The sequence below is a fragment of the Lygodium microphyllum genome, chromosome 12 (genome assembly GCF_053477565.2).
Source record: "Lygodium microphyllum isolate KBCC chromosome 12, Lygodium_microphyllum_v1.1.10, whole genome shotgun sequence".
NCBI classification, from domain to species: domain Eukaryota; kingdom Viridiplantae; phylum Streptophyta; class Polypodiopsida; order Schizaeales; family Lygodiaceae; genus Lygodium; species Lygodium microphyllum.
The window spans coordinates 127,368,964-127,394,962 of NC_141146.1; the positions used below are offsets into that span (position 1 = coordinate 127,368,964).

General features: G+C 43.1%; 1 protein-coding gene across 1 annotated transcript in view; it reads left to right on the plus strand.

Annotated features, from left to right (window-relative positions):
- The window catches only part of LOC148028242 (ER membrane protein complex subunit 7 homolog), a 70,789-nt gene extending 45,532 nt beyond the window's left edge, over nt 1-25,257 (plus strand). The window contains exons 3-7 of the mRNA XM_087690025.1: nt 24,065-24,167; nt 24,267-24,330; nt 24,419-24,538; nt 24,740-24,848; nt 24,934-25,257. Coding sequence (XP_087546151.1) covers nt 24,065-24,167; nt 24,267-24,330; nt 24,419-24,538; nt 24,740-24,848; nt 24,934-25,022 — 485 coding nt within the window. The 3' untranslated portion in view covers nt 25,023-25,257. The remainder of the gene's footprint in view (nt 1-24,064; nt 24,168-24,266; nt 24,331-24,418; nt 24,539-24,739; nt 24,849-24,933) is intronic.
- The last annotated feature ends 742 nt before the right edge of the window (nt 25,258-25,999 follow it).

Below are 25,999 nucleotides of genomic sequence, written 5' to 3' on the forward strand. Positions count from 1 at the left end.
TCACTGCATCCATGAAGGAGGCGGGAAGGACAGTGCTGAATAGCCGTTCGAAGTCCTCCCCTAGCTCGTGATACTCTACTGCCAGACGAGGAAAGAGTAGGGTGACCAGATGTCTAAGGAACCTATTGTGGAACGCGAATGCCTCCACTGTGAAGCCACTGTACTAGAGAACCATGTAGATGGTCCCCTTTGTGAAAGCATAAGGTGAAATGGCTGCTAGCTCAAGGGTTGTGTCTGCCGAGGTGAGTCATACCATGAAAATCCCTTGCCCCATGAGAGTTGCCTCCACAATCCAATGTGCAGTGTGGAGTGAAGCCAATCCTGAAGCCGAGCCCTTGATGGGGAATGTCCTACGACCTGACTGAAGATCACTATTTCTTTTAGCTCCAGCTCTATGGCATGGATTGCCAAGAGCTGTTCCTTGGAGAGGAGGATGTGCAAGGTGTTTGATTGGGGGGCACTCAGAGAATGTGCCGGCGTCTAACCAAAGGTTTCCATTGTGCGTCCCTATTGAGAAACGTGCCGATCACACTGCTTAATTGTCGGAGGGGGGGAGAGTGTTGCTGTAAATGGAGGGAGCAATTGGGGGGGGGTGTGATTGAAGGGGGGGGGGGGGGGGGCTTCTTTTTTTTGATGATGATGGAGACACTAGGCACCACGAAAGATTTTTTAGATTGGAGCCGCGTGGGTGAGGGGCTTGGAGCTGCCGGTTGAATGGGACAGGGGACAGCGCAGGAGTTGGGGGGGGGGGACTGGGCGTCAGATTGGGGACAACGCAGAGGGGTCAGATTGGGGGACAGTGCGGGGTTGGGGGGGGTTGGGCATCAGAGCGGAGCCAAGGCAGAGGGGGGTTGACGTGAAGGGGTTTTTCTGGCTGAGCCAGGGCCCGGGGGAGGGGCGTTTGACGGACAACGCTGTGGGAGGCAACTCGATGGCGCGACAGTCTGGTGGGGGGGGGGGAGGTACAACGCGTCGCGGGAGGGGACAGGCGGGCGAAGCGGGTGGGTCGCGGGGGACACTGTGACAAGTCAACGGGAGAGATGGGGGGGGGGGGGCGGGGGCGTGGCAGCAGGTCAGCGATGATGGGTGACGGAGCATACCCAACCAACTTCTTTGTTCCATATCTAGGTAAAAGAATCCTGAGAACATCACCTTCCAGGTTGTGCATAGGAGGCTGATTTTAGGGTTTTCTCGTGAAGAAAATCAGACTTCTCTCTCATCTTAGCTTTCTCTCACCTTCTCCAACCCATTCTTAGGAGGTCTCAACATTTCTCAGCCATTTTGAGCAGATCTCGGCCAAATTTGGTGGACAGCAAGGGCATCTTTGTTATAAACCTTAAAATTTTGCAGAAATTAGGGTTTAACAGCCACCTTGGGGACTGTGTCAACAGGATAAGGCATCGTACACCGAAATCAGCACTTGCAATTTGTTGTATTGTCAGGAATTTCAGATGCCCAGCCATCCATTGTAAATTTGGGGCAGCATTTGGCTAGTTGGGGTCTAGTTAGAGCAAGTCCTGGGTGAAAATCAAGGGGCAAATTGCCCAATTTATTTGTTGAATCTTGGATGAGCCAAGGAGATTGTGCAATCTCGGCCTGCAATACATCCATTAGCAATTGAAGTTAAAGAAATATTGAAAGGGGTGCCATTTTTGGGGCAATAGGGTGTCTAATATCCAAGATTATTAAGGTAAATTGTGCATTTCAATTTATGTTTATTTGCTGATTGTTGGAATTAAGTGCTTGACTAGGGAATTACCGCCGTTTCCAAGAAGGAATGCTGGTTTTATCTTTAGATTGAGGGAAGGGCTTGGTTGCCCCTTTGCTGCTTTTTAGTACAGGTGATGCGTTCATCCCTCACGAATCTCCGGTGCCAAAGAGGGAGTGTGATGGTGGTGAGATGGGGTAGGTAAATCTCATCTATACATGTCTATAGGTGCATAGGTTCTAGAGAGAGACGTCTTTGATGTATCGACTGAAGTCTCGTAGGTTTAAACCTTGGAGTTGGGGTTGATATCTAGGTTCACGATAGGTTGGCATTTGATAGAAAGCGGGATTGGCTCCCAGTTTGAGCTCACATGAGGGGATACTTTAGCGATTTGGGGGAATCCATGGTCACATATGTTCAGAGGCATTTTTGACATGATGGTCTTCTATGCTATTGTGAGACATTGTTGACAGACATTGAGAGCTGCTTTGATTCTCTGACAGTACGCAATGGAAGAAGGAACATGAACAAAGAGAGAGAGGGAATCTGCAAGAAAAGAAGAAAAGAAAGCTACACTGAACAAGGAACAAATGCTGAATATAGGAGGAGGACTGATCAGTCCCTACATGCAGCCCATAGCATCAGTGAGGGCACTAGAGCAGGTTGATGATGATGGCAACATCGGAGACGGGAGGAAAATGACAAAGTTGGAGTGTGCACTTGGCAAAGGGAAGGGTGAAGAATGTGTTTGCTAAGTGGGAGAAGTGCCAAATATATAGGCACAACCATAAAAAATTGACTGATTGCACTCTAGGACCTAAAATATGGCCAACCAGCATTTAATGCTAGCTGACTACAGTAAATGTAGATAAAGTGCTAGATGTGCTAAAAAAAATCCTAGCAAATATAGACAATGTCTGGCAAGTGAAGGCAGATTGGTGTATGCAAAAACTGCCTAGGAAATGCACACATCTCAATTGGAGGAGAAAATGCATTGAAAGAAAATGAAATGGTTGCTCTTGAATGAGCTGCCTCTTGTGTCAAAACAACTGACAGACAGGTTAGAGCTCCTAAAGTCCTCATTTGACTTAGACGGTGGCTCATAGGCAAGAGATGACAAAGCATGACAATCATCGAGATGGCCCCCCTTTGAAAGGGATGGGGGATACGAGGGAACTACCGGAGGAGAGGATGGGGGATGGAAAGGAATATGTGGAATGGATGGTGCACTAGCAGGAACGAGTTTAGCAATAGACAATTGTCTCAAAGGATGCATAAGAGAAGGGGGATGGAGCTTGTAAAGCCTGCTCTCCTACCAACTTGTCGCGATAATAGCCCTTATGAAAGAATCCTCAATACAAAGGGCTTGCTCGATGACAAGTCGTGTACTAAGCCTAGAAAGGTCAAAAATTGAGAGGAGTGGAAAGCCCAAGTCTGGAACATAAAGGACCTATGAAAGGGAGCTTGACATGCAATCGGGAAATAAAGGCAAAGTGCCAACACCACTAATAGGCACTAATACAATGTTACCAATAGTGACGAACCCTCAGAAGGGCATAGAGCTTGTAGCAAATCACCTCCTGGAGTCATATGACTAGAAGCTCCACTATCAACTAGCCAAGGCCTCTCAGCAGGCGAGGCAACCACTGATGAAGGCTCCTCCAACTCAACAATATGAAGGAACACAGACTCATGGGTAACCACTAGAGTAGAGATAGAAGGCTCGGATGTGTTAGCTCCATCCTTCACTTGCGGAGGAAGGTGAGGATATTTCTTTCAACATTTCTCCTTTGGATGTATCCACTTTCTGTTGAGAAACCCTTCACCCTTCACCCGCAATTTGTGTTTTTGCGTTTCTGCGTTTTGCGTTTAGGGTTTGCAATCCCCAAAAAGGGGCGCCATCCTAGTCTGGCTGTGCCTATTTATAGGCCACTCTCTCACTCATTCTTTATGGTTGATTCATTCGGTCTGTCAGCTCTTCTCTCCAGTCTCTCCATTGCCCTCACACCCCTTTAGGAGCACATTGTGGTTCGTGGTTCGTGGCCGTCTTCATCATCTTCCTTGTGCTACGGCACTGTTGTTCCCTTGTATCACATTCACTCCATGATTCAGAACTTCATCATTCCATTCATTAGAGTTTCTTCTCTCTTCTCTTCTCTTCTCCATGTTTGCCAAGTTTACTCTGTGTTCCTCCCTGCAAACCCTATTGTCTCGCTGGTAAGTCACCTTTTGGGATGGTATCAGAGCTGGATCTGCTTAAACAACAACAAAGATCCTCCACTTCAGTGATGGCAAAGACCGGTGGTGGGTTCTGCATCCACTTCTTTTCTTCTTCCGCTGCATCAAAATCTCATTTTTGTAGGTTTAAGATGTTTTCAGCTTGCTGCTCATACCCCTTTCGCAGAGGACATCGCAGTCTGAGCTATCCCTTGCTGACATTGCGGTTCGTGGTTCGTGGCTGATCTCTTTCACCTCTTCCTTCTTCAGCAAGGCACACCAGTATCCATGGCTTCTTTACCAACAGATGACCAGACTATTGGGTGCTCCTACTGTGGCATCGCTAGACACATCACTGATGCTTGCCGACTTTGACCTTCGCTTCCCACTCGCTGGGAGTATATGCGTCTTCCACCCAACATTCCTTGTGCCACCTCTCTTTTTTGGGCCAAAGAGATTGTTTTGCATCGGCTATCAGAGTACTATGCTCAAGGCAATAAGACGTATCCGATGTGCACTAAGTCCTTTCGAGCACCTGGAGGATCGATTGATGCTACGATCTCGTGGAGATCGTCGCAATGCCAATGGCAGTCTTCTCCCACCTATTTTCGGGTATAGTGGCTACCACGGCCCACGGTTTTGTAGTCCGGTCCAGTGATTGTTTGATACTGTCTTCTCGTCAGTCCGCTCCTTTGAGACACAATGGTTGCTTGACTTCTTTCTCTTCTTCGGCTTCTTGGTACGCTCCATTGAGAAGCAGCAATTGTTGCCCACTCATTGCTCAATCTGAGCCCCACTCTATGATCTCGCCTACTCAGGTTTGAGAGGCCATCTTTGGGAATTCTTCACTAACCCATATATCTTCTTCGGCACGACGGGCAGCACTTTCTTTATCCTCAGACATTTCGGAGTTCGTGATCCATGAGTTTTTGGATTCCCTATCTACCTCTTAGAGGGGGACTCAGAGGGGGCCGATCTTTCTTTGCTCTCCGAGGGGGGATCTATATCTATTGCGACTTTAGAGGGGGCTCCAATTCCTCCAGTTTCACAGGGGGTTCCCACCCACTGCTCAGTCCTTCGCACACCTTGGCGGAGGCCTTTTACCTTCTTCTTTTACCCTTGGATGGGGTGGCTTTCTTCTAGCGGTCATCTCACCTATTGATACCCAGGATCTTGAGAATCTACCCAGATTGGGGCCTTGGAGACTCAACTGCGACTTGGTGACGAGGCCTCCGTATTCCTTCTTGCATGGATGGATGGAGCTAGTGACTTCTCTCCCGAGGTTGAGTTTCGGGTTCTCCAATTCACTTTGTCTATTGTTTTTTACTGCAGATTACCTTTCAGGTGGAAATCTTGGATCTGAGGGATCCCCTACATCTTCTTCCTCCTCTTCTTCTTGCCTTGGTCACTTGGTTAGTATAGAGCCAACTCTCGAAATCGAGTACGGGAGCTAGTGACTTCTCTCCCGAGGTTGAGTTTCAGGTTCTCCAGTTCACTCTGTCTACTGTTTTTTATTGCAGGTTACCTTTTAGGTGGAAATCTTGGATCTTAGGGATCCTCTACATCTTCTTTCTTCTCTTCTTCTTGCCTTGGTCACTTGGTTAGTATAGAGTCAACTCTCGAGATCGAGTACGGGCATATCCTTATGGTTCTCAGCACCACATAAAGTTTAACATTCCTCCTATGCATTGCATGTTTTCATCATCTTTGTACTAGGGTGCTTGGGCAAGTGAACAATTTTCCCATGAAGGATAGTGTCCAAGTTGCACTTGTTGCATGAGCATTCTTCAACATGTAGCATTGCATCTCCATCTCACTTTTCTCTTCTTCCCCTTTTTGGGCCTGAGAGAGGGTGTTGAGAAACCCTTCACCCTTCACCCGTAGTTTGCCTTTTGCGTTTTGCGTTTAGGGTTTGGAGCCCCAAAAAGGAGCGCGATTTAGGTGCTTCCTTTCATGTCACCCGTCATCGTGAGTGGTTCTTTAACTATACAGGGGGTCGACATGGTGTTGTCTATCTTAGGGACAACTATGCATGTGAGATTGCAGGTATTGGCAGTTTGCAGTTACAGTTTCAACATGGCTCTGTCTTTACACTTCAGCATGTACGGCATGTACCTTAGCTCAAGAAGAGCTTGATTAACACAGGGCAGCTAGATGATGATGGTTTTCATGCCACCTTTGGTGATGGAAAATGAAAGATCTGTAATGGATCTAGGGTTATTGCCAGAGGTTGTAAGAGTGATACTTTGTATCCACTTCATGTATCTAGTGTGCGTGACCATGTTGTTGCTGTGACCGAGCAGCCAAGTGTTTCTTTGTGGCATGGCCGGTTGGGACACATGAGTCAAACATGAATGGAAGTGCTTTCTCGTTTGAGTTACTTGCCTTGTCTTCGTTATGCTGATTTTGAGCATTGTGATCATTGTATTTATGGTAAACATGCACAGACATCTCACAAAAAGTCTCTTTCTTTAAAATCTTCTCCACTAGAGTTAGTACATTGAGATGTATGTCAGATGCTTGGATTATCTTTAGGGAGAAAGAAATATTTTGTCACCTTTGTTGATGATGCTACATGAAAGGTATGGGTTTATCCTATTCGTAGCAAGGATGAAGTGCTTGACAAGTTAAAAAATTCTTAGCATTGGTTGAAAATCAGATAGATAAGACACTTAAGTGTCTTCGCTCTAACAATGGTGGGGAATATGTGTCCAAGGTCTTTCAGGCATTTTGTGACAGCAAAGGGATAAAGAGGGAGCTCATTGCCCCTCATAATCCACCCCAAAATGGAGTTGCAGAGCATATGAATCAGACCATACAAGATAAGGTCCATACGATGCTATCTCATGCTGCATTACCCCATGGTTTTTGGGCAGAGGTTGTTATGACAGCTGTACACTTAATTAATCGGTCACCAAACAGGTCTTTGGGGAGGGAAGTTCCCCAAGAAGCGTGGTCGGGCAAGTGATCTTCATATGCTCACCTGAAAGTGTTTGGCTGCGAGGCTTTTATGCACATTTGTAAAGAAAAACGCAACAAACTCGAGCCAAAGTCCTGTAAATGTATTTTCCTAGGATATGGTGATGAGCGTGAAATGGGGTATAGATTGTGGGATCCCGAGAAAAGGAAAGTAATACGCAGCAATGACGTTATCTTCCGGGAATATCGCATGCATAAGTAGCCCAAAAAGATAGAGGAGGTCCGTAGGGTTGTATTCCGGGAAGAAATACCTTTTGGACAGCAAAATGTGCCTGCTGTACAGCAGCAAATACCTGCTGTAAATGAACCTGTAAATGTAGAAAATGTTGGAAATAATCGGTCAACTATTGCCCATGATAATGAGCCACTACATGTGCAAGAACAGCCAGGACAGCAAGCTGTTAATGCTGATTTGCAGGCTGAAATGCAAGGACAGCATGCTGAAAATGAAAATTTGCAGGAAAAGCTAGCAAACAATGACCATTGGGTTAGGAGATCGTCTAGGGCTACTAGACAACCTGACAGATTTGTTCCTGGGTGCAAACAATGTGGCTGATTATGTCATGTTGATAGACTGTGGCGAACCATCTTGCTTCAAGGAAGCAATCGATAGATAGGACAGCAAGAAATGGTATAAAGCCATGTTGTCAGAGATGGAATCTCTTGAGAAAAATGACCCTTGGGACTTGGTGCAGTTGCTTAAAGGGCAGAAAACACTTCCATGCAAATGGGTTTACAAGATGAAAGTCACTTCTGTTTCCTTATCAAAGTACAAAGGAAGATTGGTTGCAAAGGGGTACAAGCAGGAGCATGTGACTTTGATGAGATTCTCTCTCTTGTAGTCAAGATGACTACATTGAGAACCATTTTGGGCTTGGTTGCAGTTGAAGATATGGAGCTTATACAAATGGATGTAAAGACTCCATTTTTACATGGTGACCTGCATGAGGACATATATATGCAGCAGCCTGAAGGGTTTGTTGAACAAGGGAAAAAAAAGATTGTATGTAAACTCAAAAGGAGTTTGTATGGGCTGAAACAAGCGCCAAGAGAATGGTATCATAAGTATGATACATTCATGTAGTCTCAAGGCTTTCATAGAAGTCAAGTGGATCATTGCTTGTACACTAAGAAGGCAACAGATGGCAGCCTGATTATCTTGGTTTTGTATGTTGATGACATGCTGATTGCTAACAGGGATACTTATGCCTTGGACTCATTGAAGCAAAGTCTTTATGGCAGCTTTGACATGAAGGATCTTGGTGATGCAAATCACATTCTTGGCATGCGAATACTCAAAGATAGATCAAAAGACTTACTCTATCTATCTCAGCAGGAGTATATCTCCAAGGTTTTGCAATGTTTCAATATGGAGGGGGGGAAAACAATTGGGGTTCCATTGCCTCCATATGTGAAACTCAGTGCAAAGGATAGCTCTACATCTAATGATGAGAAGGTTGAAATGGCCATGAAATGGCCAAGATACCATATGCTTCAGCTGTTGGCAGTTCGATGTATGCTATGGTTGCTACACGTCCTAACATTGCCTTTGTAGTGAGAGTGGTTAGTAGATACATGGCAAACCCTGGCAAGAAGCATTGGGATGCAGTGAAAGGTATTTATGAGATACCTCAAAGGCACAAAGGAGTTTTGCATCTACTTTGGGAAGTAGAAGGCATCTGTTGTTGGCTTTACGGATGCAGACTATGTTGGTCATGCGGATTGCAGAAAGTCCACTTCTGGGTATGTGTTTACTTTCATAGGAGGAGCAGTCTCTTGAATCTCTAGGCTACAAAAGTGTATTGCATTGTCTACTACAGAGGCAAAGTATGTGGCTGCCACTGAGGCATGTAAGGAGGCTTTATGGCTTTCAAGTCTGGTGGAAGAGCTTGGCATCATAGAGTTACCTATTCTCCATTGTGATAGACTGAGTGCTATCATGCGAGCACAAAATCCTGTCTTTCATGCAAAGACAAAGCACATACAGGTGAAGTACCACTTCATTAGAGATATACTTGACAGCAAGAGCATTGAGCTTGTCAAAGTGCATACAGATGATAATCTTGCAGGCCTTCTCACGAAGGATCTTCCAGTAGAGTGGTTTGCCCATTGCCAATAGATGATGGGAGTTGGATAGATATATGTATTTCAGCTTTGTACATACCTAGACTTAGCTGATTCTTTTCTTCTCTTAAGGCACATTGCCTTTAGGTGGGAGGTTGTTAGGAATAAAGGCCCTCGTGCCTTTAAATGTGCTTGGGTGTGAACACACCCTTAGCACTTGCACTTACACATATATATCTATCTAAAAACCTAAAGGTACACACTTGTCATTGTACCTACAAATGTGCTCACTCTCTACTCTGCTCTATCTCACTCTCTCTGTCTCTTGTTACGCGTAACGACTGGTTGTCTCGATCTCCGTGCCTAACTTGTCACTACACTTCTTTGGGCAAAGAAAGGAGTACGGACACTTGAATGGAGGGTGCCATAGATGGCATATGGAGGCCGCAGAACGGGCCTTTTGTAAAACATGGATAGAATGGGGAGGAGAGGGTTCCCATACAAATGGGCAAGGTGACCTCCATTTTTCACAATCTGCATGATAATCTTGCCGCCATTTGGAGGAGTGATGAGAATGCTCCTCATCTATATCATCAAAGCTGCGACATTGGTTATAAGACATCTTCGATATCTTGCAAGACACCCAAAAGTTCCAAAATCTGCAATAGATAGGAGAAATCAGCTACAAACATTGCGTAGATGTCCCACCTATAGCGAAGATAGACTGTTACCTGCCCAGAAACCTGTTCGCTTGGGGAAGAAGAGCTGTCTCCAACAGCCATAAGGGGTCTGATGCAGAGGAGATTATGTTTGCAGCAAACACAAATGTTGATGTTTGCGTTTTCAGCCTAGGGGGGTTACGTTTGCAACAATCTCCAGAAACTACCCGGGAAATGCACACAACATCCCAGTTGGAGGAGAAAATGCAATGAATGGCAATGAAATGGCTGCTCTAGAATGAGCTATCTCCTTTGTCAAAACAAGTGACAAACAGGTCAGAGCTCCTAAAGTCCTTGTTTGAGTCAAACTGAGGCTTACAGGTAGGAGATGACAAGGCATGACAATCGTGATTGCTAATAGATTGTTCTCTATTTTTAGGAGCGGGAATAGTGGAGTACTAATAGATATGCCGAGATTCTCTGCAAGTATGCTCAACCATATAGCTATCTTAGAAGCTTTAGTAGTTGATATGTATTCAGCTTCAGTAGTGCTTAGTGCTATGATGTTCTGCAACTTGGAGCACCAAGAAATGGCCCCACTAGCAACTGTAAAGACATACCTTCTAGTGGACCTACGAGTGTCCAAGTCACCAGCCATGTCTGCATCACAATAACCGTGTAGACTAAGTGCACCTTGCCTATAGCAAATACACTTTCTTTGTGTACCCTTTAGATATTGAAGAATACACTTGAAAGCATCCCAATGTGGTTTGCTAAGATTTGACATAAACTTGCTGACAACTCCCACAGCATGAGCAATGTCTGAACGAGTAGCGACCATAGCATACATAAGAAAGCCACAAGCTGATGCATAAGGGACTCCCTTCATAGCATTGGCTTCCATGTCATCTTGTGGGCTGTTGGCTTTACTAAGCTTAAGATATGGAGGTAAGGGCATCCCAAGAGGCTTAGCTTTAGTCATGTTAAATCTGTCGAGTACCTTTTCAATGTATTTCTCTTGAGATAAGAACAACAATTTGTGTGTTCTATCCCTATGAATTCTCATGCCCAATATATGCTTTGCATTCCCCAAATCTTTCATGGGAAAAGCTGATTTCAGCTGATCTTTGAGAGCATCCAAGCTAGTCTTTCTTTACCTAGCTAGCAACATATCATCCACATGCAAAACAAGTACGATGGGGTTGCCATCTGTATCCTTTTTCATGTACAAACAATGATTTGCATGACTGTGTTTAAATCCATGAGAAAGCATAAAAGTGTTAAACTTTTTGTACCATTGTCGTGGTGCTTGCTTCAGCCCATACAAGCTGTGCTTTAGTTTACACACTAACTGCTCTTTTCCAGGAACTACAAAGCCCTTGGGCTGTTTCATGTAGATCTCCTTATCAATGTCACCATGTAGAAAAGCTGTTTTCACATCCATTTGGTACATATCTAAATCCAATACAGCAGTGAGAGCAAAAAGCACACGTAGAGTGGTCATCTTCACAACAAGTGAGAAGACCTCTTGGAAGTCAATCCCTTCCTTCTGTGCATAACCTTTGGCAACCAGTCTTGCTTTGTACTTGGGTTTTCCATCAATTGTCTTTACTTTATAAACCCATTTGTTTAGAAGAGGCTTTCTTCCTTTGGGCAATGACACAAGATCCGAAGTATCATTAGCATACAGAGATTTAATCTCTTCCTGCATAGCTAGCTCTCACTTATTGCTGAATTTGCATGACTTGGCCTCTTTATATGTAAGAGGCTTACCCTCATATGTAAGCATCACATAGTGCAAAGAGGGGTCATACCTATGTGGCTGCCATGTAGATGTGCATACCCAATGATCTACATTCTTAGGAATTGGGTTTACATCTAGAGGCATGTTATTTTCAGCATTTATTGGCTGCTGTAAGCCATTTTCAGCACGCTGTTCATGCTGTACAGCACCTTCATTTTCATTTCCAGCACCTGCATTTTCATAATCAGCAAGTCTATCTTGCTGTCCATGACCTCCTTGTGCTTTTATTTGCTGTCCATCATTATCTGGCTCAAAAATAACCGGCTGATCATCAGTTTCAGCTTGTGGTATAGTATCATGAGGTTCATCTTGCCTCATTAAACACAACATTATGGCTGCGAACAATTTTCTTGGATTGAGGTAATTACACTATATAGCCAAATTCACCCTCATCACCATAGCCCATGAAAATGCCTTTGGTGGATTTTGGGTCAAGTTTACCCCTTAGCTCATCTCTAACATGCACAAAAGCATCATAGCTGAATATCCGTAAATGGTCATATGAGGTCGATTTGCCAGACCAAACCTCCTCGGGGATGCCATTATTTAAGGACTTGTTTGGAGAGTGGTTGCAAATGTGAACCTCAGTTTTGAGTGCCTCTCCCCAAAATTCATGAGGAAGATTAGTAGTGGATAGCATGCACCGCACTCTCTCACATAAAGTCCTATTGTATCTTTCAGCCACAGGATTTGAATAAGGGCTGTAGGAAGCTGTAAGCTCCCTCTTGATTCCATGCAAGTCACAAAAAGACTCTAACTCAGTAGATGTGAACTCACCCCCCATTATCAGTTCTTAAGCATTTCAGCTTTCTACTTGTTCGAGTGGTCACAAATCCATGAAAAGTTTTAAAAACAGCAAACACTTTACTTTTCTTTTTCAATAGATAAACCCAAATCTTTCGGGAACAATCATCAATAAATGAGGATAAAATATGCAGCACCACCCAATGATTTCACGGGCATACTTTATACATCAAAATGCACCAAGTCCAAGACATTGGACTTACGGGAGACACCAGAGTAAAATGAAATTTTCATTTGCTTTCTAAACTAACAATCTTTACAAAAATCAAGCTTAGAGCCTTTTCCATCAACCCTCTTCAAAGAGATAAGGACATCAAGTCCTTTCTGGCTCATATGGCCTAATCTCTTATGCTACAACTCCGAATGATAGTCAATTTCAGCAACTGCAAGAAACTTGCCATTCAAAGCTTTACAGTGCAGACAATACAAAGTGCCCTTCTTGGTTCCTTTTGCAATCAGCATGGAACCCTTTTTCAATTTCCACAAACCACCACTAAACAGTGTAGTGTAACCAGATAGTAAACTCTTCTTGATGCTAGGCATATATTTGACATCTTTCAATACAAGCTCTTGCCCATTATCGAAAGACACGTTTACAGTGCCTATCCCATCAATGCTGCAAGCATGGTTATTTCCAAGATATACTTTTCAATAACTGCTTGCATTGAACATAGCAAAACACTCCAATCAAGTAGTTACATGGAAAGAGCCACTAGAGTCTACAATCCAAGTCTGAGTGACACCATCATCAACCGACAAAAGTGGATCAATCACATCAGCCTTGATAATCTGCATATCTTGCATGTGACATACAAGGGCATTATAATCTACTGCACATAGTACATCAGCCTTTGTATCCGAGATCTCCTCTATGACTACACTGGAGGCCACATTCCTTGCCTTTGGCTGCCTCAGATGCATCTGTCTTATCCTCTTTCTTCTTTTTGTCTCTTGCATTCTTGTTTCTCTCTTGGGCCTTCTTGTAGTACTTGCAATCAGGCTTCTTGTGGCCCTTCCAACCACACTGATAGCAAGTAACATCACTCTTTTCCTTTCCTTTGCTCTTGCTTTAGCTTCTCTGTCGAACATTTACATTTTTCTTTTCAGCCTTGCCTCTAACATTGTAAGCTGAGTTGCTGCCTTCTCCACTAGACTTACGTCTAATTTGTTCATTCAAGATTGAACCCCTCACACCATCATATGAGAGATTGGGGTTATTACTTAGAGAAACTACCAAGGTTTCCTAGGAATCAGGCAGTGTCATGATAAAAAAGGTCGCCCTCAACTTATCATTAAAATCCAAATTAGCATCCTTGAGCTGATTTAAAATACCAGTAAATGCACTCAAGTGGTCAGTTGTTGCATGCTTGGACTCATCCAGCCGCATATTCACCAACTTGCGCATTAAATACACCCAATTAACCGGTGTGGCGATCTGATAGGTAGTTTTCAACTTCTCCCATATTGCATGACCAGTATCTAAGCCCTTAATGTCTGTCAAAATGTCATCAGTGACACCCATCTTTATATAAGACACAGCCTTTTTGTTGATTCTGGCCCAATCTACATCAGACATTTGTGCGGGTGTATCTTTCTACAAAGCATCCTCACAATCCTTTAAGAACAATATCCCCTGCATACGGTCTTTCCAAAAGTCATAACCCTGAACATCAAACTCTTAATGTCAGAACTAGAAGAAGTTGCAGCCATTTTATGACAAACACGAGTAAATGAATTGAACTGCAAGAGCACAAGCTGAGCCAGCAAGTACACTGTTGTTCTTGCCCAACCAGCAATAAACCTCTGCTGTTTTTACATAAACTAGCCACCACACGGGCAAATATTGCAGAAATTTACCAAAATCTGCACAAAATCCCAAATTTCCAGGTCCAAGTGTGCGTAAATGTCAGCCAATCTAACCCAGCTGAACAAAATTTCATCAATACATGAAAAGCCCCAATTTTTCCAGGTCCAATGTCAAGAAATTTTACTCGGATGAGCAAAATTCCAACAAATTTGGCAAAATCCCCAATTTAACTGAGGTCAACATGCATAATGTGTGCAAATTCTAACACAAATGTCACTGTCAAGCATAAAAAACATCAAATTTGGGAAAAACCCTAAATTTCCCGAAGCAGATTTGCACAGATTTATGATCCATGCTTTATGTGTGTGAACGGCCGGAAGGGGAGAAATAAATGAACTGAGATTTCTGATTTATCAAAAAAAAGGGGGGGGGGGGGGGGGGGCGGGGCGGGGCTGCCTTTCCATCGGCCTGTGCAGCCCGCGTCTCTTGTCACCTGTTTGTCCCATAGGCCCGTCACGTGACGCGTGACCAGAAACAGCCCACGTCGCTTGCTGGAATGGAGCCCATGTCGCCCGTTGGAGTGTCGGTGAGCTTTTGCGTGCTCCCGTTTCGTGTCGCTGGTCCTGGTCGCGAGCAGGTCCTGTCTCGTCCGCCTTTGTGCGCCTGTCAGCTGCGCCTATCGCCTGCCTGGTCAGTGGTTTCTCGCTTGTCGAGCTTGCAATTGGTGACTAATGCTTGTGGCCTGCATGAACCATTGTGGCTCTGATACTAGTTGTTGTGAGTGTGCGGATAGAGGAAGTGTGAAGATTTGCAGCAGGAGTATGCAGGTGAATGAGAGTGACAGAGAGAGAGTACAATCTGATTTGGGTGTACCAATGATTGTGTTGGTACACAAATAATAAAATGTATTTATACTTAGGGCACGTAAAGGTGCATTCACATGTACAACATAATAATACACGTGTACAATACAGGGAGGTGAATAAAGGACCTTTGCATCCCAACATTGTTGACCCTCCTAATCAGGTCACTTGCTGCAATTTTAGGTTTTTCTGCTGTTTGCAGCTCCAAAACACTCCCTAGATCAAGCCACCCTGTTGCGATGGTGCTACAACAATTGTCTACCTGCCCAAAACTGAGATCTGGCCCTCAAATCTGCCCCAAACAGCTTTACATATCCTTGCATGGCATCCAAACTTAGCCAACTGCCAATTGTCAAACCGGTCCATGCAAACTAAGTCTCTAGACTTAGTTTTCAGCCAAGAATAATTAAGATTGAAAAACACGCGTAGGCCCAAACTTTGGCCATGCCCTTTAATTTTGAACTCCTAACTTCTTTGAACGTGAAAGTGTTGAAACTTTCTATAAATCTTAGTCTAGGACATTAAACCAATCAAATCTCTAAACCCCATGATACCAAAAGTCATTTCCAAGGGGAAATTCAATGTCCTTGACCAAGATCTATCTTAGGTACCCAATTGGCACTTGTCCACAACAACTTCTACCAATATCTCCCATTAAGCGTGTTTTGGGGCTATTTAAGTCAGGCTAATGCATTTTTAGCTCGAAACTCCCTCTCAAGCATAAAACTAAGCTGTGAGAAATAAGCCCTTGATATGGATTTTTCTTTTATCCCAAGGCGTACCACCCAAAAGCAAGCAGGACATCGGACAAAGGGTGCATGTCGGCTACCCAATGATCTACCAAGACTATAGAGGCGATGATTATCTTACCAAGGGAGTCCAAGTGATCACCCCAGAGAGGCTAGGGTATCGGACCAAGGGTGCTCACCGGCTGTCAGGGGCCTACCAAGTCTTGCAAAGGCGGATGGAATCAACAATGGACTTTCTTTTGGGAGGGATTTTGGAGTAATTTATACAAAAAATTTAGCATTAAATAACGGTTTTAAATCAATTTTTGTCCTATTGAGTCACTTTGCCTTGAAGTATGGGAAAGTAAGGATGGATAGCCCCCCCTACCTTCATAAAATAATCAAAACAATCCCACATACTACTAGAATAAGTACCTAGGGATTCTCAAGTGTGGGTGTGTGTATGCCAATCATATGGAGAATATACGAAGAGAAAGGCAAGATGTGTAAGCAATTAAGACAAGACAAGCTAGCAAGTTGGCATAGGAAAAAAATGCATTTGGAGATTGCCTTGTGTAATGCCACGAGTATGGTGGATTTAGAATCGATCACTCCAAGCATGACCGAAAAGGGATAAATATGCACAGATGCATGTTTACATTAACAAGAGGCCAATGCATGGGGTAATGCAAAGGGCGATGCAAGTATGCATGCTCATGTAGAATGCGATGCAACAATGTCACTTGGATAGTACCCTCATAGGAGAATTATTTACTTGTCTAAGCATCCTTTTACAATCATGTCATCGTGACAATGCGGATGAAGTTACAAATGTCCATAATATACAATGCTTAATAAATAAATGTTTGAAAGTGAAAAACTATAAACATCATCACTATTACTATCAAGAGAAGGAAACCGTTCCCTCTGAAATAGGAAGGAGAAGTAAGAGGGAAGCATCAAAAGGGTGACCCGAGGTATCCTTGTGCAGATGGATAGTGGGGCTGTATCTAATCAGTGCAATACTGGTCCACCAGCTATAGGGCATACTTTTGTTGTGAAGACAAAAAGATACTTTCCTCAGATCTAACAATCTCCATCCCCAAGAAATAAGACAACAAATCTAAGTTTTTCATCTCGAATGTAGAGCAAAGTTATGCCTTAATTTTTGCTAGAGTTGCAGAATTTGAGCCAGTGAGTAATATGCCATTAACATGCAACAGGATATAGCTAAGCTCCGCGCTAGTATTGCACATGTATAGATTTGGATCATAGGGGGTAGAATGGTATCTATGAGTCTGTAAGAACTTGTCCATCCTGTGGTACCAAGATCTTGGCATTTGCTTCAGCTCGTTAAGAGCTTTTCACAAGCGAAATACCATGTTAGTTTGGTTAGTGGAAGAAAAGCTGGGAGGTTGCTCCACATAGACTTCCTCTTTCAAATAACCATTCAGAAAGGCACTTTTGATGTCCATTTGATAGATCGGCCACCCATGGTGAGCAGTGAGCGGAACCAATAGACAAAATAATGTCAACCGATCGATCGATGCAAAGTTTTCTTCATAGTCAATGCCTGCTTTTGCTTGAAACTCTGCACTACAAGGCGAGCATTGTATTTGTCTAAAGTACCATCGGTCTTTAGCTTGGTCCTAAAAATCCACTTTGTCCTGATGACTGAGAATGATCCACCAATGTCTAGGTCCCATTTCGATCAATACTATCCAGTTCCTTCTCCATGGCCTCACGCCACAGAGGGTCTTGGAGAGCCTCTTGTCAACCGTCTGATTCAGAATGCGCAATGTAATCAACTGTAAACAATGATGCATATGAAGCCTAAGGCATGAGCCAAGTAAACCTTCTAGGACCCTCCGGAGTGAAATCCGATGAAAGGATTCCCTAATCCCCATGGCCTATCGGTATCAATGAGGTAATGGGTCTCGTGGAGGAGGCCGGGGAGTTGAAGTATTTGCAGGGAAGTCAGGAGCGGGTAGTAGACCCAGCTTAGTAGGCATGATCTCAAATGATGTGAGCGAAGATGAGGGCAAAGAGTCCAGTGCAGAGGATTGCACTATGTGCCTCTCATAAAAAATGACATCCCTCCTAACAATGATCTTGTTAATCCGAGGATTGAACAAACAATAGGCTTTTGCTTTGGAAGAATAGTATACAAAAATCAAGAGATTTGCTTGAGTGAGCTTTTTCATCTTGTCATGAGGAGTGTGCGTATAAGCACGACTATCGAAGACTCTGAAGTGAGAAATTACAGGCCGATAACCAAAGAATGCCTTGTACAAAGTCTTTTTAGGGACAGCCACAGTCGGGCATTTGTTGAGGATATACATTGATGTGTTAATAGCCTCAATCCAAAGGCGCTTAGGAAGCTTTGTCGCGAACAGTATAGAGCATGCCATATTTAGGACAGTCCAATCCTTACGCTCTACGACTCCATTCTATGCAGGGGAGTCGGTAGAGGTGAGCTGGCGTGCAATGCCCTGCTCCTTTAGAAACTCAGAGAACTTGTGGGAGGTAGACTCGCCACTAGAATCACTCCCCATAGTACCCACACAATGACCAGAGTTTGGTTACGAATCAACAACACCCAAGCATTGCAATAAGTGAAAGCATCGGACTTGTGCTTGAGGAAGTACACCCACATGTATCTAGAGAAATCATCCACTATCAAAAAGAAATATAGTGCGCCATTCAAGGCAACAGTGGATGTGGAACCACAGAGATCGACATGAATGAGCCTAAGGGGTTTAGCAACATGAGTGACAGATTGCAAAGGAAAGGGTGTATGATGTTGTTCACCTAGCTGTCAAACTTTACTAACCTCTTGAGATAGTTTTAGGTATGGAAGGCCCTCAACCATCCCTTGATGCGATAGCTCATAAAGAGAGTCCTAGCCAAGATATCCTAAGTGAAAATGCCAAAGACGCTTAGAGCCTGTAAGCTCCCGTGTGGTGGCCAAAGCTTGAAAGTGATAGAACTTTGAATCATCGGCAGCCGGCTCGGTAAGAAAGTGTCATGTAGTAAAGGCCATTAGGCTGTGCCTTGCCGTGAGCTATCACTAAACCAGCCTGAGAGTCTAGGACCTTGATTGTGGTTGCTGTGAAGAAAATTGCTCACCCCAACTGGCAAAGTTGCTGAACGGACAACAAGTTCATCCGAAGCTAGGGGGCATGATAGACATCATTTAGCGAAGCAAGATTTGGATCCAGGTCAGTGGGAAAACTAATGCGACCTTGGGCTTGAATCTTGACCAAGGAGTTGTTTTCTATGTGAACACTATTGGCTGCAAGGGCTCGGGAAATGAAAATGTCCGCTGTAGGTGTCATGTGATGGGTAGCTCCACTGTCCATAAGGAAAATAGGTATTAACATGCTTGACTGTGATGAGTGGGCCTTTGCAGACACCTCATTAGGAGGCAGCTCGCAGATGTGAACCAAACTCGCATCCGATGTCTAAATAGATGATGTGGGCCTTTGTAGACCAATTAGACAAACCCTTTGGAGTTGAGTAGTTCGCCGATTGTGATGACTGACCGGTGGCAGTGTGGGTCGCCACTGCCCTGTTGAGGGTAGCCACCACCTTGCTTCCCTTGTTGGGGGTTACCCAACTAGGGTGTGGGGATCTGAGTCTTGGATTTTGGTTGTGTGCCTTGTGCCTTAGATCGACACTTGTCGTCATAATGGCCAGCCTTTTGACAATGTTGACAATATCTATTTTTTAAAGGTACATTCAGTCATCCAAGTTTAAGTGTTGATTGAGCATTTCCTTGGGATTCATTAGCCCTATTTTGATTTTGATTTTGATTTGAGTTTTGTTTGCCCTCGCCCTATTGCCCCTTATGAGGAGATGCAACTAGAGCCCTCTCTATTGAGGACGTGTTATGAAATTGATCAAACAACCGTGCGTAACACAACAATTGATACTCAAACTCAAAATATAGACATCTGAGGTTGTAAAATCACATGTTGCACAAGATGGAAATTCTTGGCAACTTGTTAAGAAACAGGGTAACCTGATCATCAGAGGACTTAGGAGTCTTAGTGGTTAAGAACTCGGCGAGGAGATGCTGATACTGAGCCAACTTGACTTTTAAGTCATCATTGTCTGTGATTTTAAAGTTTTGAAGCTCATGATTCAAATTGATGTGATGGGTTCTATCTCGAGCTGCATAGCGGCTAGTTAATTGTGCCCAACGATCGGATGCTAAGTTGAAATGCCGAAGTTGAAAGTGAAACTCATGCAATAAGCCTTGCATAAGCTTCGACAATAGTTGAGGCATTATGAGCCTTCCATGAGCGGGTGACCTTGTATGAAACAAGTGCGGGATCAGGATGGGGTTTCAACCCTTGCACTAAATCCCATAGGTTGTGAGAGTCTAAGATATGCCTCATCAAATTTGACCAAGTGGTATAGTTTGACCCGTTGAAATGAGTCTTGTCATTAAAAGCATGCTTGGCAGATGAGGAGCTAGAACCATGAGGTGTTTGGAAAGATGGATAGATAGGATAAGATGGTGGTGGTGTTGGTGGATAAAACGTAGGAGGAGGTAAAGGTGGATAGATAGAAAGAGGTTGCGGATGTCCAATGAGTGCCAATTGTTGTAAAGGTACTGAAACAAACAGAGGTCCATATGATGCCGTAGGTGTAGGTGGAGACACTGAGACACGATAGCCTTGTCCAAATGTTGACTAGGGCACAACACAATGATAAGATGGTCCACTAGATAATGCCATAGAAGCAAACTGCGATACCAAACGATCCACACTCATGTATGTTTGCTAGAGGGATAACTCGAAAGTGTGTGTGGGAGGTTGAGCCTTTGTCGCAGGTACACCATCCAAAAAGGGATTGATTGTTTTTGTCCATGTTTGGCTGTGGAGACTGGAGCAGTGTTGTGAATGTGCTCGAAGTCATCTGACCCTTCTATTGTTTTTACTTTTGCGAATGAGCTTTTTGATCAAAGGCCAAGGTTTCTTAGAGAGTACCTAGCTCTGATACCATGTGAAGAAAGGTTCTAAACGCAAAAACACAAAACCAATCATACGACAAAGCACAGATTGGTAAACACAAAGCGCAGTTAGGTTTAGGGTAAAGGTAACTCAAAGACAATGAATAATAAAGTGAATGAATAATGAATATATAGTGTTCATGTAGCAAACACACTATGGAGTGAATATTGAACCTTGAACTCTTGTATCTCTGGGATCAAGGTAGAGGTTATGAGTTGTAGAGTATGTTGTACTTTGAACGGATCCCGAATTGCAACCAAGGCAACCTCCAAGTGTTGAATAATAACAAACACAGCCAACAAACACATCCAAGGAAGGAAAAAGCTGTGGATCTTGTGTACATTTCTTAAAGGTGGCCAACATATTGCGTCAACCTTTGCAGGGTCCATACATTAGCCAACACTATATGCCCCAAAAAGTGGGTCTCATGCAAGAAAAATTTACTCTTCAAAGGCTTTCTATGCTCTACCTCATTCTTTGAAAAGATAATCATATCATCAAAGAAGTTGTCCATAAATTCCCTATGTGGCTTGAAGATGCGATCCATCGTCCGATTAAAAGTGACAAGAGCATTTGTAAGTCCAATATGTATCACAACAAACTCATCCACCCCAAAAGACCCCAAAAGATGTCCTGAAAGCTGTCTTAGACAGATCCTTTGGTCTAATATGAATTTAATGATATCCTCTTTTCAAATCTATACGCTTGAATATGGCTGCCTTCTACAATCTATCCATAACATCATCAATCCAAGGGTGCTATACAATGATCGCCTCTTTGCCGAGGATACTAAATCCCCATCATTGTCATGTATCTGATGTGACATTTTGCCGATTTCTTTCTTTTTTCTGATTCTGGATCTAGCCCTTGGGGAAATGTGTATGCACCTCAAGACAACCATAAGCTCACCTTCTTAGAGAAGATGATGATGTCCTAACAGTGCAACCACGAAACTAGCCCTTAGAATCAAGCGTAGGGCAGTGAGCATTACTTAAGCATGCATATGTGAACAAATTCAGCTAATCAAGAAAGGAACACAACCATGGGAAGCCACAATATTCCTATATGAGAACCAAGGCATAGGCTGGCCCCAAAGGTTGGTCCACTTATGGTATTTCTATACACTTTTAACAGAGTTACACAAATCGGAATGAACAATGGATTAGGATTTACAAGGTTGATTGTTGGTGACAAATTGTTCTAAAGACACTGAGCAAACCAAATACTATAAATTCCAATCCATAATGTGGCAAACTAGCTCTTGATCAGCGAACGATCTTGTGGTGCCACATCTCATCTCAGTCCAACTTCAGCTATCGTAGCTTTGTGCCCTAAGGTGTCCTCACCAACCATGGCATTGTGTGACAAAACTACTCTAGAAGCACTCCAACATCTGTATACATGCAAAGTGCTGTCACCCACAGCCTCAATGGTGAGCGTATGCATCAATAACATGGCATGCATTGCCTTTGGTTGCCATACGACAACATGCAATCTGGATTACAGCAAAATCTAGACAAATCTACTCTGATCAGGTGGAAATACTTCAGATCATACAAACATTGTATAGCAGTTTATCAACCAAATGCATACCTAGAAGTGGAAGAAATCATGGAATTTCAGGCCTGATTTTTTCCAAACAGAAAACCCTAACTCTGATGATCAGAAACCAGCAATCCAATCCCTTCCAAAGGAGGAGAGGAAGCCCTGAATGCTGGCAACAAAAGCTCTAGCAACCATGCTGCCAGAAGTGCAGGAGCCTTGCTGGTCTGGTCCCAGATGTTGACTCCTCGCTGTCCAAAATATTGGCACTGCTGTCTGACAGCCTTGCAATGCCAAGTCCTGCTGCTCCTTGCTCCCATTTTCACAATCTCAGCTTGCATGCAGTCCATTTCTGCGACAGCTCAGATGCATCCGGAATTGGCAACAGATTGGCCCAGAATGGCCGTCTCTGTTACAATCCAAGAATGTAGAACTCCAATGAAAATGACAAGTTTCCCTCTAAACAGCCATCCCAAGAGTATCCCATGGTTCTACGCATTTATAGAAATTTGGGACTGCCCAAACTTTCAGAAGGCCTGTCCAAACAATAAGTTTTAAAGTGGCTGCCCCAACTTCAAAATTAAGTCATGTTGCCCAAAGCTGGCCCTAATGTAAAAAATTCATTGAGAATCATACGACTAGAATGGAACTTTCAATGTGCATTTTCAAGTTTCACATTCAACCTTTGAATTGGCATTAAGAAATAAACCATTCTCTTATCCTACTAAAATGGCGTAGTCCACATTTGACACTATCCATGCATGGTCCTGAGTGCCCAGATTTCTAGGAGTAACTCACATGCTCATGACCGAGGGATTCATCAGAAGGTAATCCAATCAGTTTTGTCATGTAAAGACTTGTTTGTTTCAAGTTTGTGTGAGAAACAGTTGTCAAAGGCAGGAGGGACAAAAGTGGAACTGATTAGACAGGATGCCCATCTGAGACAGGAAAGTTGGCCAATGCTGTATGTAGACAAATAGGGATTGATTTGGAAGAGGATACCACACAAAATGACAATTGATTTACTGCTGTGGATAAGAGTTTTCAGCACTTTTTCGCTGTTGTACTGATTAGGCTTACAAGGTTCTGTTAGATCTATCTGACGTATTTGGTTATCAGCAAATACTAGTCTGTATCCTAACCAGCTGAGCATTCAGATTTTTATGCAGCTCTTCAATCAAATTAAACAAATACCAAAAGGGGCACCTGGATTTAGGTTCAATAGGTGTCATCGTAGCAATGTGGGAACATTCTAGCTCCATTGTGTCGTGAGTAGTTTGTTTGCTGATTTCTGAGTTTAAGTTAATTGTATTTGCAATTTTAAGTTTCTACTGCTGTTTGGTTTTATGAAGAACGGTTTCAAGGGCTGGTTAGGGTAGGGAACATAGGCTGACTGATCTCCCAGCTTTACTTTTTCCTGTTCTAGCAAAATTAAAAACAGCTACCTCATGCTATCTTGAGCTATTGTGTGGACTAGCTTAACTTCAAGTATTTAAAAAAATAGACAAACTTTGTGGGACTTACGAATGTGCCCTTTGGATTTACACACAACAATGGACAACTGTAATGATTAAATATGAGACACCACATTCCATCCATGCACTGCACAACACAACATTGCATTTATACACAACCCAATGTTGGTTCTTGAGTATAATGGGTCATGCTGGTTTTCCAGTTGAGTTTATATGAGAGTGGTGTGTCTTGACACTCCTTTTTGGACAAGATGTTTTCATATTTTCAAGATTTATTTACATAGTCCTGCAACAAGTTCGTAAATGAACCATATGGCACAAGTAGAGAAAAATGTCAAAGTTTCTTGTCTCAACAAGATAAATCTGCTGATTTGTTATGGTTGTTTCAATCAGGTCTAGTTGGGAAAGGAGTTCCTTTCAAGACATCGAAGGTGAAGGTCATCTTGAACGCTGGGGAGAGAGTTACCTTTATCCGCCCAGATGGCTATTTCTCATTGTATCCTTCCCTGTTGGTCCCCTGAGGACATTTGAGCAGCAATGCTTGAAACATCATACTTCAATATGTTTTGTGTACTTAAACTTATGTCGAATAAAGCCCAAACCTTCCAGCTGGCACACACCTGCTTGAAGTTGTTGCTCTTGGATACTTTTTTTCTCCGGTATATAACTGTTTAAAGTGTATGAATAAGCTATTCTTGTTGTTTGCTTTGTTTTAACTTGAGCTTGATTTTGAGGTTTTCATTTCAGGTGAGAGTAGATGTTAGTGCAAGGTTGAATGGCCAGATCCAAGCAACATTGACAGAAAATAGGAGGGGCTTGTCTGAGCCGCTGACTTTAGAGCCTCTCCGAGAGGAATTTTATTTTGAGGCAGGCTTTCTCGACTGACTGGCCAGCTTGTTCTGATGTTAATTTGTTCACTTTTTCATTAAAAAATGAGTCTTGCTTGCGGTTCATAGTGAACTCCATAATATACACGGATGGTTTGGTACTTATGGCATGCACTATGATATAGCCAGAATATCTGAGGTCAAATTTACATTTTATATCTGAGGTCTTTTGCTGCAACAGAAGCGGGAGCCATTTTCCTTAATTGGTCTTCTTAAAAGCCCCATGGGCTTGATGGTGGGATTTATGGTTGTAGCAGTCTTTTTGCTTCCGAAGCTCATGGAGAACATAGGTGGGTCTTACTATCTCTTTGCATAGCAGTTTCATTAGATCTTACAACAAAGTCTTGAGTTTGAGTTTGGGGGAATACTTTGCAGACCCAGAGGAAATGAAAAGGGTGCAGGAAGAGATGCGCAATCAACCTGGTCCTTCATTGACAAACTTTCTCCAAGGCCGAAGCAGCTAGAGTATTGACTCACACGGACTCAACTTGCCACAGGCTTCTCGAGCAAGTGCAACCTGTACAAGCTAGTACCATTGTTCATTGTATCGAATTTCTGTCCCTTATGATGACTTGTACGTGGAGATATGACTATTCTACTTCACTTTGGTCTGTTAAGTTTAGCAATGTCGAGTTTGGACCTGATCTCTCAATAATAGTAATAAATAGTGATGCTGTGCATCAGCTTTATCTTCTCCTACCTAATGATGGGTTATTAAATCGCTTGGGCAATAATCTAGATACTAAAATTGGGGATTTCTTAAAACTTGTCATGGAATGTAGCCTCATGAGCTAGTGCTTAGAAAAACTCAACTACATAGAGGTTATTATTGAGACAGTCGTCTGTGAATAAAGCTAGTGCTAACCATCAGCTTTACCTTCTCCTCCCTAATGATGGGTTACTAAATCAGTTGGGACATAACTTAGATACTAAATTTTTGGGATTTCTTAAAACTTTTAAGGCATATAAAATGTAACCTCATGAGCTAGTGCTTGGAAAAACTTAAATACATAGGTTATTGAGACAATCGTTTGAGAATCAAACTAGTGTTAACCATCATGATGATAAAGTCTATATAGTAGGAGGTTCTTGTGTGCCTTTTATGTTATTTGATACTGGTTCCTATATGATGCTATACGCCCTCGGATACTTAATTTTTAGGGAGTCCTTAAAACTTGTAAGGCGTATGAAAGGAAATTTTATGAGGGAGTGCTTGGAAAAAATTACATCCATAGAAGTTATCAAGACACTTGCCTTTTGAGAACGAAGCTAGTGCTACCATCATGATAAAGCGTATATAGTAGGAGGTTCTTGTTTGCCTCTTACGTTCTTTGATGCTAGTCCCTATATGATGCCATGAACCCTTGAATGCTAGATTTGGGGGATTTCCTTAACCTTACAAGACATATGAAATGAAGCCTCATGGGCTATTGCTTGCTAA